The following is a 15,109-nucleotide window of genomic DNA, read 5'->3' as shown; positions in this document are numbered from 1 at the left end:
ATTTCTTTCACACTCGTTGAGATCGGCGGCACTGTGGATGCACTCAGATTGCTTTAGCGTGCGAAAGTCCTCGTGTGCTCCTGTTGCCTAAGTCCGCGTCCCCCCGTGTGGTTAGGAGCAGCGTCTGCATTTCCTGAAGCAGCAGGAGCGCCGCCAGCAACAGTCGATGTCTGAAAACGAGAAGCTCCAGAAGCTGAAGGAGCGAGTGGAAGCCCAGGAAAACAAGCTGAAGAGGATCCGCGCCACCAGGGGGCAGGTGGACTACAGCAAAATCATGAACGGCAACCTGTGTACGTGCCCGCGGCTCCTCGCGCGCCCACACCCACGGTGCCTGGCGGCCACACACGGGGGGAGGGGGGAGGGTGCCCTGAGGCAGTTAGGTGACGTGGCCTCAGATCATCTCTCGCAGCCCCAGCGCTGCGGCAGGAAGAGCCTTTCGTTACGTTGTATCAGCCACTCCGGACTGGGGCCTGTGTAATTAAAACAGTTAAATTTTACCTGCATATGGAGATGAACCAGGCAGGTGCTCACTTTTTGTGTTCGTGAGTCTGTTATTTTCAGTTCAGTTAGTGCCCACGTTATGTCGCAGTAACGACAAAACATCTGGGTGTTCCTGCCCCGACAGAGCCCTTGGTCTTCGGTGCCTTGAGATTTCCAAGTGGCTTGACTCAGCTAGTTTTTAACTAATTGCCCTAATTAAGGACTGTTCAATAACGAGTGACAACATAATTGTTTGCCCTATGAGCAGTCACATCCTGGGTCCCCCGGGCTTGCCGACGTGCGTTTGGGTCGCGCAGAGCACCGTCTTCTCTCCTGGTTCGGCACTAATGGTGCTAGAGTCGAGTCGAGTGTATAGAGATGAAGACGTCACAAAACAAACATAACAAAATGCCATAAAAAAGAATATCTACTAAGTGATTGTTTTCTTTCCTGTGGGAAACTACAGCTGCTGAGATAGAAAGGTTCAGTGCCATGTTCCAGGAGAAGAAGCAGGAAGTGCAGACGGCGATTTTGAGAGTGGATCAGCTCAGCCAGCAGCTGGAAGACTTAAAGAAAGGGAAGCTGAACGGCTTCCAGCCTTACAACGGCAAGCTGACGGGCCCCGCTGCGCTGGAGCTGAAGAGGCTGTACCAGGAGCTGCAGGTAGCCCCGGGGCTGGGCTGGGGTGCGAGCTGCCTGCTTCGGGGAGGCTAGAGGCCTCAGGGGCTGGACCCAACTCAGTGGCTTCTGATGTAAAGTAGGCTCAGAAGGTATCAGTACAAAAGAATTTTTAAGAGCTCCGAGATATAATTCACATGGCATATAGTTCACCCGCATCAAGTACAATTCAGTGGTTTTTAGTATCTTCGCAGTTCTGCATCTACCACCACAACCAGTTTTAGAACATCCTCACTGCCCCCGAAAGAAACCCCGTACCTCTTAACTGTCACCTCAGGCCTGCCCCCAAGTCCTCCCGGCCCCTGGCAACCACGCATCTCCTCCGTCTGCACAGCCCGCCAGTTTGGATGCCGCATGCGCACAGGCTCACACACGCGCAGCTCTCTGCGACCGACCGGCGGCTTCCACTTAGTGCCTTTCCAGCACAGAAGCTCAATGCAGAGTTTAATTGCAAGACAATGAATAGTAAAGAATTAAGCTTTAGGTGGTATTTCAGGTCTCCGCGTAAACCGTTTTGATGAGGTCGAGGCCTGTTAAGTTCTTGTGTGAGCACGAGCTGCTGTGACAAAATGCCACAGACTGGGGCTCCTAAGTGCCTGCCGCCGGGCCTCGTGCCTCTGGGGGCTGGGAGTCCGAGACCGGGCTGCTGGCCGGGGCGCTCCCTGGTTGGTCTGCTACCTGGCCTGTAGACGGCCACCTCCTAGCTGTGCCCTCAGCTCTGGGCTCTCTTCCTCTTACAAGGGCACTCGCGGGGCCCTGCCCGCATGACTCCACTCAAGCCTGGTCACCTCCCGCAGGCCCCCCCCCCCCCCCCACATACTCACGTTGAGGGCTAGGGATTCAGCGTATGCACTCGGGGAGGACACAAACGCTTGGTCCACGGAAGCTCTCCACACGTCCTTTCTCAGAAGTCGTCATCCAGCAGGCGGTCTGAGCCAGAGCGGGTTCAGCAGTTCTGTTAGCACTTGGTTGAAAAACTATTGTATCATGTTATGAAATGAGAACATTTAATTAAGAGGTAGAATCTCTTCTGTTGCTGTTGAGTTCTCTAACGCAAGCGCATAGAAATGAGAATGGATTGCTCCTTTTACATTCTAAGCTATTGTTAAAAGTGGAGGGTTTTTAAGGAATTTTTTGGAGAGGTGTGATGAATGTACTATATTTATTTGTTTATTTACTCACGACTCTCTTGCCTGCAGTCCAGGTTAAAAAGTTGGTTCCCCCCAGGACACACACGCAGTGCGTGTGCCCCAGAACTCAGGCTCCGTGTGCCGGACACTGTCGTTTTCTGTTCTTTCGGTTTGGAAAGCGCTAGTCGTGGCCACTAACATACTGTAAGAATATTCTGTGTGGCAGTTCAGACCATCCTTTGTGCCTTTCCTGCCGTCTCCACAGTGAGGCACCTCATTCGGGGGACTGTGGCGGGGGGAGCAGACCCCTCCCTCAGGTCCCTCGAGGGTGCTTTCAAGGCAGTCGTCACCGCAGCGCCATTCCCAAGGACGCAGCCTGATCCCCGTAGTCATGACTGGTGCCAGTCGTTCCGCACGCTGCGGAGAGGACACGTGTGAGCAGACGTGTGCTCTTGTGCTCCGTGAGACGTCCGTTCTGGCTTCATCTGTACTGCGCCTGTGAATATTTAACACGCAGGACACCACGTGTGCGTGTGAATGCACATAAGGACTTTTCTTTTAACCTCTCTGGCAATGAGAATTTGAACCTTTAATTAATGCAAATCATAAAAGTTCTATTTGCTGTTTTGCAGATTCGTAACCAGCTTAACCAGGAACAGAATTCAAAACTGCAGCAGCAGAAAGAACTCTTAAATAAGCGCAACATGGAGGTGGCCATGATGGACAAGCGCATCAGCGAGCTGCGGGAGCGTCTGTACGGGAAGAAAGTCCAGGCATGTGGAAAAGAAAGTATTTCCGTGCGATAAACTACCAAAAATGGTTCAGCCCTAAACTGCACCTCTTCGCTCTAATGGCATTTTATTCCCCCCATCCGCCACAGCTGATAAAACATAAACTGGCCATAAACCATAAAAAACGGCAGTAGAAGAAAGTTCTCTTTGCTAAAGAGGCATTTGCGTCCTGGTGCATGAAGCCAGACCACCCCTGCAGGCGGCCAGGGGCTGTCCTTGCCTTCCATCTGCCGAGAGGCGCTGTCCCTTCTCCCCGGGGGAGCTTTGGCTGTGGAGCGGCAGTGCAGGGCGGGGTCCTGCTTTGCCGTTTTCATCTGTGCCGCGTGGGCAGATTCCTCGACCCGCGTAGCCCACTCCTCTTCCAAACTGTTTTGTCCTCCCTGCCTCAGGAATCATCACGAAGGGTCTTAGAAGGCACCCAGGAGGAAGGGCTTTGTAAACTCACGAGCAAGGTTCTAGATAAGTAATCAGTGCTTTTTAAAAAAAACTATTTGGTATTTAAAATTTCAAAAGTAATAAATACTCATAGATAAAATAAGTTAAAACAGTCCAGAAATATTTAAAGGAAAGTGTGAAAGTTCCTCCAACCTGTTATCATCTTCAGGGAAGATAGTTGTTAATGGTTCCAGTCTTGCTTAATACAGTATTTAATTATTAACTGAAAATACATGTTCTGAACCTAGTCTTTTTTAACAATTGCAACATGGGTATCTTTCCAGGTCATTTCGTCATCCCTTTGTCACTTGTATATGCCACTCCATGTCCCAGGGCCCCTCTGCCCGGCTCTGTTGTCGGGCAGGTGTCTCCAAGCCTTGCTGTGGCTCTCGGTGGCCACGGGCGAGGCTGAGCGCTGTGCCTCGTCTTGGGCCAGATGCGGCACTTCCCTCTTCCCCCAGTGGCGCTCAGGGCTCGCGGGCAGCATGCCTGAGCCAGAGCCGATTGCACTCTGCCGCTGGGAGCGGGGACTGGGCAGGCGAGCTGGCTGGGGCAGTGCTCCCGAAGTCCCCCTATCCACACGCAGCAATAGGTGCTGTCGTGATTTGACAGGTGACCTTGTCAGCCCCCACTGCTCTGAAACAGGTGACGGGTGGGCTTCAGCAGCTTGCTTGGTGGGCTGGGTTAGAAGGGTGCCACAGGAAGAAGGGGCCTGCCACTTCCGGGACCGTCATAATCGGTGGTCTCAGGTGAAAAGTCTCTTATCTACAAATCTACACTTTTTTTAACCCGAGAGCTTAAAGGTCACTGGTTAATATGTGTAACTCTGTGATTGCAGATTGTGGTTTTCCTCTAGCTCTGAGAACAGCGGAGGCCATGGGGAGGACGCACGCGCATTCTCCAGGCCTGCTCACGTGACAGAGCCAGTGCAGGGCGGGCGCACGCGTGTGGGGGGAGACTGAGCCGTTGATTAGGGAATTGGTTCACATAGTTAGAGAAGCCGGCACACCCAGACCCCGCAGGGCGGGCCTGCAGCCTGAAGACCCAGGCGGTGGCCGGTGTCGCAGCTTGAGTCTGCAGGCAGAACTCCCTCTTCCTCGGATGACCTCAGTTTTTCTCCATTAAGGCCATCAGCTGATTGCATGCGGCCCACCCACATTACAGAGGGCAGTCTGCTTTACTCATGGTCTGTTGATTTAAATGTTACTTTCATCTTAGAACTATGCTCACAGCAACATCCACATGTATGCATCCAGATATCTGGGCACCATGGTCTAACCCAGTTGACACGTGAAATTAACCACCACAAATGGCTAGATAAATGTTACTTCTTGCATTCCAAACCTTATACTTCGAGGGATCTCCTTGAAGAAGTTGGTGCTTCTGCAGAGATGTGTCTCCACCCAAAGGTCCTACGGACCTTTGAACAATTATTGTCAAAGTCATGGACCTCTCCCCAAAATGACACATGCTCATGCATGCAGAATTGTGCAAACAATTGTAGAGCATTATAGACCTCTTCCTTAGCGCCTGTCCGGGGAACCCCTAAGGAGTCAGCGGGTCTCCAGTTACAGCCCTCTTATGGACCTTCTGTTGCTGGGCAGTGTCGTGTGGCCACTGTTCCGGGCCGTGGCTTGGTGTCTCTGCTGAGAGCAGCAGAGCGCGCCTTCAGGAAACTGGTCAGCGCCTCGTCCGGTTCCAGGCCCTGTCACTGTGCCCTGCGTGGCTCATTCAGTCCCTACACAGCCCTTATCCTGGCTCTGTGGATGTGGGCACAGAGGTTCAGAGAGGGAAAGTCGCGTGCCCAAGGCAGCACAACAGGTACGCGGCAGGGCCGGACTTGCAGCCAGGCTGAGTCCGGGCTTTGCCGGACGCCTCTGTGCCCGCCCAGGGGGAGGAGTGCGCCCCCGGGTGGGAGCGCGGTGTCTGCGGAGGTGTCCTGGGCAGCAGCTCTGTTGGCTCTGGAGCTCCCAGATGGCAGGTGTTACCAGCGACCATCGCTCGTCGGTAGACGGCAGGTCAGGGCCTTTCTTCAAAGTCTCGGCCTTCCTAGACATTGGTCTTCCTAGTGACATGGCCGCCTGAGTGCAAAACAGTGAGTGGTTCAAGTCCGCGCAGGCTGTCACACGAGGCTTACGATTTCCTGTAACATAGAATCTCAACACTCATTTCTCCATTTTGTAGCTGAGCCGCGTGAATGGCGCGTCCTCGCCGCAGTCACCGCTGAGCACGCCGGGCAGGGTTGCTGCCGTGGGCCCTTACATCCAGGTTCCCAGTGCCGGCAGCTACTCGGTGCCAGGGGACCCCGTAAAGCCCCAGTCTCTGACTATCGCTTCAGGTGCCGCCCATGGAAGACCCAAACCCGGTAAGTGGCGGGACCCTCTTCCTGGGGGCCGAGTGAGCAGGGAGGAGGCCCCTGCGTCGTGCTGTCTCCCCAGAGGCACTTTGTCTTCCGGGGCAGCCTTTAGGAGTTGTGTGCCACAAGTGATAGCCCCACAAGCAACACTGCGGCCACTCTCTCCTTTCACCACTCAGTGTAGTTTTAATCCATCAGAAAGTCCACAGACCGTCACTGTGGCCCTGGCCCACCGAAGTGCTGGTGCGACTGGCTCAGCCCCCAGCACCCTGCCAGCCACTGCTCTCCTGAGCACGGCGAGGACCCCAGGGCGCCCACTTCCCAGCCAAAGCCAGCGGGCCCTTCAGGGAGTCGGCCTCCCTCCTGGAGGGGTGCGGCGTCCTCAGGCCGGTGCACTGAAAAGCCAGGGCTGCTTTGCAGTGAGATCTCCCTCCCGACGGGCAGACACGTTTCCCTGTGACGCACAGGCCACGGAGCGTGGGTTCGAGCCTCGCAGCACGTCTTCATTCATGTCGACGGTCCCGAGGACCGTCCCGCGTCAGCCTGTGTTTAGAGGACGTTTTCAGGACACTTGGTCCATTTGTGCAGCCTTTTGTTTGTGTGTTTCACGTTCTCTCGCCTGGCGCCTGGTCTGAGCAGTGACCCCTCCGGGGCTCGTTCTGGCCCAGGCGGGGGAAGGCGGCACCGGCCACGTCCCGGCAGCCGCACAGCTGCGTCCGTGGCCGGCGTGAACTCAGATCGCAGCTCGGGTGAGCTGTTACTTACAGTTTGAACCACACTGCGGTGTTTCGAGTGGCAGACAGCACCGCCAGCTGCGTCTCTGCTGCCTTCGCTTTAAACACCTCGCAGCCGGGACCATGTCCCCCGTCTCTGTGGGCGTGTGCTGCGCTGCCTCGCAGGCTGCAAGACCCCCGCCGGGGCCCAGGGGTGTCCGTCAGGGTTCAGCGCCCGCCCCAGTCTTCCCGCTTGGTACGAGGTGACGATGCAGGAAGCCTGTGTGACCCCGCACAGGCGGTGGGATCTCGGCCCAGACGTGGAGCTGGGGTGGACGCTCCCAGCGGGGACACTAACCACACTGTTGGCTGTTCCGATTCCATGTCATGCAGATGGCCATGGTAAACCCAGAGTGACCAGCTCGTGGACAGTGTCAGACCTCGACGTCGGGCCTGACCGTGGCTCCTCACGGCGCTCTGCCAACCTGTGTACGAACCGTATGTCGGCTGGCGGCCCGGGGGACCTCTGACCCTTTCCAATGCTGCTGGGTCAACAAGCGTTTGTTTTTCCAAACTGAGAAAGGTCTTCCTACCTAGGAAAAAATGCCACATAAACATAACTCGGGCCTCCCTTCAGCGGACAGGCGTGAGGTTTGGCCTGGGCCGTGTACGCCCGATCACACGCAGGAAGGGTTTGGCCGGAGCTGGCACAGCAAGGGTTTTCGGGGCTTCACTTTACCAAATGAAGATGATTTTTCGAGTTCATCGAGGCTTTTAGTTCTGCCTTCAACGCAGGAGTGTCTCCCGTCATACTCAGTGGTAGTTGTCCCTTCATGGTGAAGGTAGACAGCCTGCCTTCTATGCCGGCTGCCGCATCCCGAAGAAAGTCCCCGCCCCTCCTTAGTCCTCCTGTGGTTGTCACCACGCAGCTTCCGTTGCTGCGAGGTTTCAGAAGCTGCTGGACAGCCACGTTGCCTCTGGCCCCGAGAGGCTCGGGCATGGGAAGTCCGCCCATGGCCAGTGAGTCTGCAGTGGGCTGGCTGAGTCCCCACCAGCCCAAGTGTCCCCTCAGTGCATCTGGATAAACCCAGCATTTCTGCCCACACCTCCCCAGTCTCACGTAACCAAGGGCGCAGGAAAGCCCACCTGCTTCTGGCCTGGGGGAGGCTGACAGGCCACACGGAGCAAGGTGACGTTTGCACTGGGGCCTGGGAATGCCTCAGCTTGGCCCTTGCACCCTGGCTGGAACCGCGTGGGGCCCTGCTGCCGGCAGGGCTTGGCTTTGTCATGGAGGATGCGGCCGGGTTTTTGGTGCTGCGACCAAGCACGGACTCGGCTTCGGGGCACGCCCGGTATGGCCGCCGCCGCAGGCTCCCCTCACCCTCCTGCACACATGCTGCCTCCTGGTAGGCCCCGAGCACGTGAGGTCGCTGCCCTGTTCCCCGAGTTACAGGCTTTGGCTCCTGCCTTGTGTGGCAAGCAGAGGGATTGCCCAGCCGCTGCCCCCTGTCCCCTACCTGCCCGCACTGGCGGTGGGTGAGGGCCGAGGCTTGCTATTCATGTCAGGAAGACCCAAACACTCCCCGGACTGCTCTCTGTCCCGTGCGCCGATGGCCGCGCTTACCACTCTGTCCAGAACCTGTGCTGGCTGCAGGGAGAAGCGAGCTCGGACTGGGGCCGGACCCTGACCCGCCCGGTGGGCGTGAACCTGGGGAACCAGCAGTGCTCAGACCTTTTTCAGTTTGGAAAATGCTCTCTAAAAACCTGCCTTCTCAGTGGCTTTCCTATGAACATGGCTGTCTGGCTTTCGAATGAATCACTCAGAACAGTAGCCTGCCACTCCAATCAGCGGGAACGGGTACCAGCCTCCTGTGATTACGCGTTATTTTAGAGGATAGAAGTTTCTGATAGATTTAAGCTGAGTTTTTCTTCTAATACTGGAAGTGTACAGGTCAAATCTGTTACGAAGGCAAAAGATAAATCTCTGTGGTCGTGGGCAAGTGTGTGTGTCGGCAGTGTTCGAACAGAGTGCCGGTGCTGCTGTAGTTGCCGGCGTTGGAGTAATGGGTTTGACCTGTACGTACGTGGGGGCCGGGGCTGCCTCTAGGGCTCCGGCCGCTTGCGCTGCTGGGCCGTGGCTGGAGCAGCACACGCGAGGGCCCTGTGGCGCTGGCGACCCCTTGCCGGCAGAGGCGGCCCTGGTCTTGCCGCTGTCCGGGGGTGGCCAGGACTGGGGTGGTGAGGCTCCAGTGTGACCTGGAAGCCTCTGACTGGGGCCGGGGTTGGGGATACTCTTATGTTGGTTCAACTAATTTCAAGAAAATTTTGACAAATTTTATGTTCTTTTCAAGCCAATGATGGAAACTGGCCAACGTTAAAACAAAATTCTAGCTCTTCCGTGAAACCAGTGCAAATTGCCGGTGTGGAGTGGAAGGACTCGAGCATGGAGGGGCCTCTCAAGCAGGGGACCGTCTCCAGCCAGCCTGTGCCCCCATCAGCTCTGGGAACCACGGAGAAGCTGGTAGGCGTCTGTCATTATCCCTGTGACACACAGACAAGTCCCAACCAAAGTCAGAGGCTGGCCTATCTGGGCCTCGTCATCTACTAAGGTGTAGGAGGTGTCACGAGGCAAATGAATCTCGTTAGTGTCTAAATTGTCCCCAGTCTGAAGGCATCCGTGGACCCTGGGCGCCGAGCATTGTGGGAGCGTAAAGGCCTTTTGGTCAGGGTGGTTCTGTGGCAGGCAGGGACGAGCCCCTCTGTGTTTGATCCCCAGTGTGCCCTATGCCGGGTCACAAACCGATTTTAAGGATTTTAAATCCTACTTTGTATTCTCTTGTGACTGCGGAGGGAAGTATGCTTAACTTTTCAAAGAGTAACTTTGTTTTTCTCAATGACTAAATTTAGGGCATCGAGATGGGTAAAGTGCCACCCCCTACGCCTGGTGTTGGCAAGCAGCTGCCTCCGAGCTATGGGACGTACCCAAGTCCTGCACCCGTGGGTCCAGGGTCGACAAACTCCCTGGAGAGGAGGAACGAGGGCAGCTCGCCCAGGCCTGGTGCAGGCCTGCCCAGTCGGCAGAAACCCAGCCCGCTGCCCCCCGCAGGCGGCACCCACCAGCCGGGTTCTTCGCAGCAGATCCAGCAGAGGATTTCTGTGCCGCCAAGTCCCACATACCCGCCAGCGGGGCCGCCTGCATTTCCAGCGGGGGACGGCAAACCTGAACTCCCACTGACTGTGGCCATTAGGCCTTTTCTAGCTGATAAAGGGTCCAGGCCCCAGTCCCCTAGGAAGGGACCCCAGACAGTGAATTCAAGTTCTATCTACTCCATGTACCTGCAGCAAGCCACGCCGCCTAAGAATTACCAGCCAACGGCCCACAGCGCCTTAAATAAGTCAGTCAAAGCAGGTACAGTGGGTGCCTGGCCGCCGCCTCTGGGGCCGGGAAGTTGTCCTTTACTTAGGAGGATGCCAGCCCATTCCCTTCCACTCGGGCCACATGCTCTGTGCGATTAAGCTGGATTCTTACCTAAAGGGCAGGCTTAGAGATGGTAGGACCTGATGTGGACAGAGCAGTTTGGCAGGTGGCTCACAGCTCCCCAGTTCCTGTCTGAGCACCCACCTCCCTGCATCCCTCAGGAAATCCGGCCCCGGAATGGGGAGATCTCAGAGTGTCCTCTCTCCCCTGCTTTCTGGTAGCTTGTGAGGAGCTATGCAGGGAGCTGCCGTGGGGGTTCTGCCTGGACTTGCCCTCCCAGCTCCTGGCGGTAGGGGGGCTCCGCTTGGACCTGGCCCCCGCCTCCTGGCAGTAGCTGAGCTGGACCCCTGGGGTGGCAGTGCGAGCAGGGTGTCTGTTGCTTTGGGATCCTCTACCAGAAAAGCCCTGATCTGGGAGAGGGGAGGGCCATCCAGACTCGTAGTTCAGGGGTTCCTGGGGGTGCCGGCCACCGCATGCCCAGGGCCCTACCGTGCTGGGAGGGGCTGGCACCCTCCTCAGGAGCTCCTGGGCCCCCGGGGCAAACCTTCCTGCCTGGGGCGCCCTGTGCTTCACACTCTTCAGATGCACGTTCAGAGATGACGTCTTTCTTCTCAGCCAGAACCAGGGCAGGGAAGAGAAGTCAGGTCCACAGCCTCTGCCCTCCCCCCACTCTTAAAAGCCCCAATCCTGTAAATGCCGAATGTAATTTCCCAGTTCTGCAATGTAAAAACTGGTACATCAGACGCTCTACCCTCCAAAAGGAGTCGGTGGGCCCTGTGAACAGGGCTTATCGGGGTTTAAAGCTCAGCAGCCAGGGACCCCGTCCTGTCACCGGAGGCGCGCAGTGCCGAGCCCAGGTCCCGCAGGGTGCTGAGGGCGCGCTGTCCTCTGTGTCTCCTCCAGTGTATGGGAAACCCGTCCTACCGTCTGGTTCAACGTCCCCATCACCGTTGCCGTTTCTTCATGGGGCCCTGGCCACAAGCGCATCGCAGCCGCCGCTGCCTTCAGAGGCCGTGGAGAAGGAGCCAGAGCCGGACAGCGCGGCCCCGCCCGGGGACGGCGGCTCGGGCACCGTGGAGAGCCTGCCGCGGCCGCTCAGCCCCACCAAGCTCACGCCCATCGTGCACTCGCCGCTGCGCTACCAGAGCGACGCGGACCTGGAGGCGCTGCGCAGGAAGCTGGCCCACGCGCCCCGGCCGCTGAAGAAGCGCGGCTCCATCACGGAGGCCGAGGGCCCCGGCGGGCCCAACATCCAGAAGCTGCTGTACCAGCGTTTCAACACCCTGGCCGGCGGCATGGAGGGCACCGCGTTCTGCCAGCCCAGCCCCTCGCAGGTCTTCGCCGGCACGCTGGCCGACGTGGACAACGGGAACGCCAACGCCAACGGGAACCTGGGGGAGGCCGGCCCCGCCCAGCCCACAGCCCCGCTTGCGGAGCCCGCCCTGGCCTCAGACGCCAATGACAACGAGCTCCCTCCGCCCGAGGCAGAGGGGCTCGGCTGTCCCCAGACTGCTCACCCAACAGTTGAGCCCGCCGAGGATGACAACAACAACGTGGCCACAGCGCCGGCCACACAGCACATCCCCAGCCCGGGGGCCGAGGCCCCCTCTCCGGGGAGAGAGCAAGTCCCACCATTACTGCCCCCCGTTGCGCCCCCGCCAGCCGCCTCTACGGTGGGTGTCCGGACCAGGGCCACGGGCTGCTTGCCGCCCAGCTGTGTGCTGGGAGCGGTGGACTCGGCAGACCCGTCCCTGCCCTCCCCGAACCAGTCCTCAGCGCACAGGCGGGCGCCGAAGCGGGGGGCGTGGCCGCTCAGGTCTGACTAGGGGCCGTAGCCAGGGGCCCCGAGGTTTCCCTGGCGGAGGAAGCTGCCACTGGAACCGGAAGGGTGGGCAGCCGGGGGGAGAAGAGCCTTCTAGACAAGGCCCTCTGGTGGGAGGTCGGTGCTGACAGCAGAGAGGCGTTGGGAGTCCCGTGCCGTGGGTAGGAACAGGCCGCCAGCTCCGGGGAAGAGAGCAGTTAAACCTTACCCGTCACCCATGCTGCTCCGTCTGCGGGTGCCTGGCAGGCCGTGGCCAGCCCGTGGCTGTGCCGTCTCCCAAGCTCGCGTGCGAGCTGCAGCGCCCAGGCGCTACGGGGCGTGAGCACCGCCGGAGACCCCCGGCCCGGGCTCGTGGGTGGCCTCCTCTAAGCCCGGCCTGCTTCCCCCGACAGAGCAAACGGACCAACCTGAAGAAGCCGGACTCGGAGCGCACGGGCCGTGGGCTGCGCGTGCGCTTCAACCCCCTGGCGCTGCTCCTGGATGCATCCCTGGAAGGCGAGTTCGACCTGGTGCAGAGGGTCATCTACGAGGTGAGCGGAGCACAGCTGCAGCCCCGCGCCGCCGTGCCGCGGGCGGCGCTCACCCACGCCCTGTGTCCCAGGTGGAGGACCCCAGCAAGCCCAACGACGAGGGCATCACTCCGCTGCACAACGCCGTCTGCGCCGGCCACCACCACATCGTCAAGTTCCTGCTGGACTTCGGGGTCAACGTGAACGCCGCAGACAGCGATGGCTGGTGAGCGAGACACGCAGGCCGGACACGGGGCGTGTGGCGGAGGGGGCGCCCGGGCACCCACCCCGACCCACGGCGATCGTCAGGCACCGTGGGCACGTTCTCTGACCTGCGTGTCCGTGGCGCAGGCCAAGCGTCTGGCTCGCTGCGACTCGTTTCCCAGCGGCCGGATGGGCTGCGGGCTTGGCTGTTAGGGCGGCAGTGTGGTCCGCTCCGGGGCCCCGCTGCCGCCGGCTCCGCTGGCCTCACGCGTGCGTGGTCAGCGTCGGGTGGGCAGTCTGCTCTGCCGTGCTTGAACGCCCGTCTTTCTGCGGCTGGTGAAACAGCGTCCACCGCTGAGGCCGCTCTGAGGTGCCGGTCGGCGGCGGGAGTGCGGTCCCCTTGCTGGGGGCGTGTTTTCCGGGCCGTTTCTCAGTCCACTCCCGGCCCCCCTTTCGGAGCTGTGGGTGCAGTGCACGCAGTGTAGGAATCACACCCCTAGACAGACGACGCAGGAGTGTGCGGGGCCCTGAGGCACGGCCTGGTCCGGTGGCCTCGGCGCGCGCACAGCCCGGTCTCCCACCCCTGCAGGACGCCGCTGCACTGCGCCGCCTCCTGCAACAGCGTCCACCTCTGCAAGCAGCTGGTCGAGAGCGGTGCCGCCATTTTTGCCTCCACCATCAGCGACATTGAAACCGCCGCAGACAAGTGCGAGGAGATGGAGGAGGGCTACATCCAGTGCTCCCAGTTCCTCTACGGTGCGGGGCCTTGGGGCGCCCCCTGGGCCGCAGGGCTCACGTGCGCTGCGCAGACCCCGTCCCCGGGGTCTCGTGAGGTGGAGGTCGCACTTCCCTTAGGCTCGTTCCTGAAACATGGCTGAAAATCCACGTCTTTGGAAGGGTTTTCTTCCAGGTTGCTGGACGACCAGTCTGGTCTCTGTCTCCGTGCCGACACCGACAAGGGAGGACCGGGGGGGCGGCTGGGCAGCGCCCATCTCTATACTTCTGCTGGGGTGCACCCGGGACACTTGGGGCACAGCCAGAAAGAGGCCTGTGAGGGCCAGGGCTGTCCCAGGGCCAGGCCGGATGCCCCGTGCCCCCCCTGCGGTGACTGCCGACGGTGGACTTCGGGTATCTTCTGTAAGCGGCTCCAGGCGGGTCATGCTTCCCAAGAGCTGGAATGTCTTTTCTGCCTCAGGGTTAGGCCATCGCAGGTCACCCGTTCCACACCTAACTTGAGAACCGGTGGGCCCAGATGTCCATCAGACACCCGGGACAAAGCCACCAAGTACAACAGGCACCACCCCCCAGGCCTCCTCAGAGGCTGGTATGGTGGGGGCGGGGAGGGCGCAGGCACGGTGACCAGTGCGCTGGGAGGGTGGTGCCCGGGCCACCGGCAGGGCGGGCCTTTCTTGGGATTCCCACAGGTGATGCCTGGGTATGAACGGGCCCTGTCACTGCCGCTGGGTCTCGCGCGGGAGCAGGCAGGCCGCCTGCCTCTCCAGTCACGGGCTTCGGGAAGTTTATTCTAGACGAGAGCCGTGAATTCCACCTGAAGAAATGCTCTCGAAACCCACCTTGGCCTCGGGACCCCCGAGCTCAATACCAGGCCTCTCGCGGAGGGTGGCTATGCGGCCCGGGGAGGCGCCGGGCCCGGCCCCGACCTCAACCCCCCACCTCCGCGGAGCCCTGACCGTGTGTGCTCTCGTCCCAGGGGTGCAAGAGAAGCTGGGCGTGATGAACAAGGGCGTGGTGTATGCTCTGTGGGGCTACGAGGCCCAGAGCAGCGACGAGCTGACCTTCCACGAAGGAGACGCCATCACCATCCTGAGGCGCAAGGACGAGAGCGAGACCGAGTGGTGGTGGGCTCGCCTCGGGGACCGGGAGGGCTACGTGCCCAAAAACCTGCTTGGGGTAAGTCCTCTGAGCGCGCCCCGAGAGCCGCTAATCTGCGTCGGCTTTGCCCCTGAGGTCCGGTACCAACCCGCTGTCAGGGAACGCTGGGCCTCGTGTGAGGACAAACCCTGCTGGGGACCCCAGAAGGAGCCTGCCTTTGTCCACGCCCCAGCGTCCCCCGTAAACGGGCACGTGTGCAGGGCACAGGCCTCACATGTGAGCAGCAGAGCATTCGTCTGCTCAGTGTTTTCCTCACGGGGGACCTCAGCGAGCTCCCGGTCTCACCTCGAGCAGACCACTGCAGCCTAGAAACTTCTCTGATGGGGAGGAAGTTCTCAGCCTGTAGGTTGCTACACGTCGTATTTGTAACTGCGTCAGTCCTGGGGCGGAACGGCGGCCTCCGCCCTCCTCCGCGTGCCCCGGTGGGGCTGGCAGGTGCCGCCGTCGCTCCCGAGCATGCAGGGCGCGCACAGACAGGGACGAGTACCACAGGTGGTCCCAGGTGCTCCAAGAGCTGGAGCAGGGCTGCAGGCATTAGGGAGCACCGGGGAGGGTCTCGGGCCGACCGCCGAGCTGGCCGCGCGGCCATCTGGGATGGGCCCCGGCCCCCATTCCCGTGC

General features: G+C 59.8%; 1 protein-coding gene across 4 annotated transcripts in view; it reads left to right on the top strand.

Moving 5' to 3' along the window:
• PPP1R13B (protein phosphatase 1 regulatory subunit 13B) overlaps nucleotides 1–15,109 on the top strand; it is a 70,169-nt gene that overhangs the window by 53,951 nt on the left and 1,109 nt on the right. The window contains exons 6-17 of one of the 4 annotated variants that reach the window (XM_036239186.1): nucleotides 116–290; nucleotides 947–1,143; nucleotides 2,921–3,061; nucleotides 5,699–5,879; nucleotides 6,977–7,072; nucleotides 8,935–9,104; nucleotides 9,491–9,992; nucleotides 10,965–11,734; nucleotides 12,276–12,413; nucleotides 12,485–12,618; nucleotides 13,186–13,352; nucleotides 14,308–14,507. In XM_036239186.1, coding sequence (XP_036095079.1) covers nucleotides 116–290; nucleotides 947–1,143; nucleotides 2,921–3,061; nucleotides 5,699–5,879; nucleotides 6,977–7,072; nucleotides 8,935–9,104; nucleotides 9,491–9,992; nucleotides 10,965–11,734; nucleotides 12,276–12,413; nucleotides 12,485–12,618; nucleotides 13,186–13,352; nucleotides 14,308–14,507 — 2,871 coding nt within the window. Of the gene's footprint in view, nucleotides 1–115; nucleotides 291–946; nucleotides 1,144–2,920; nucleotides 3,062–5,698; nucleotides 5,880–6,976; nucleotides 7,082–8,934; nucleotides 9,105–9,490; nucleotides 9,993–10,964; nucleotides 11,735–12,275; nucleotides 12,414–12,484; nucleotides 12,619–13,185; nucleotides 13,353–14,307; nucleotides 15,055–15,109 lie in introns of those variants that run through there. The other 3 variants (XM_016121402.2, XM_016121399.2, XM_016121403.2) reach the window with 3 other exon arrangements.

The sequence above is a fragment of the Rousettus aegyptiacus genome, unplaced genomic scaffold (assembly GCF_014176215.1).
Source record: "Rousettus aegyptiacus isolate mRouAeg1 unplaced genomic scaffold, mRouAeg1.p scaffold_m13_p_3, whole genome shotgun sequence".
NCBI lineage: Eukaryota > Metazoa > Chordata > Mammalia > Chiroptera > Pteropodidae > Rousettus > Rousettus aegyptiacus.
The sequence above is the reverse complement of the archived record's forward strand: the minus strand, read 5'-3'. Positions and strand labels throughout refer to the sequence as shown.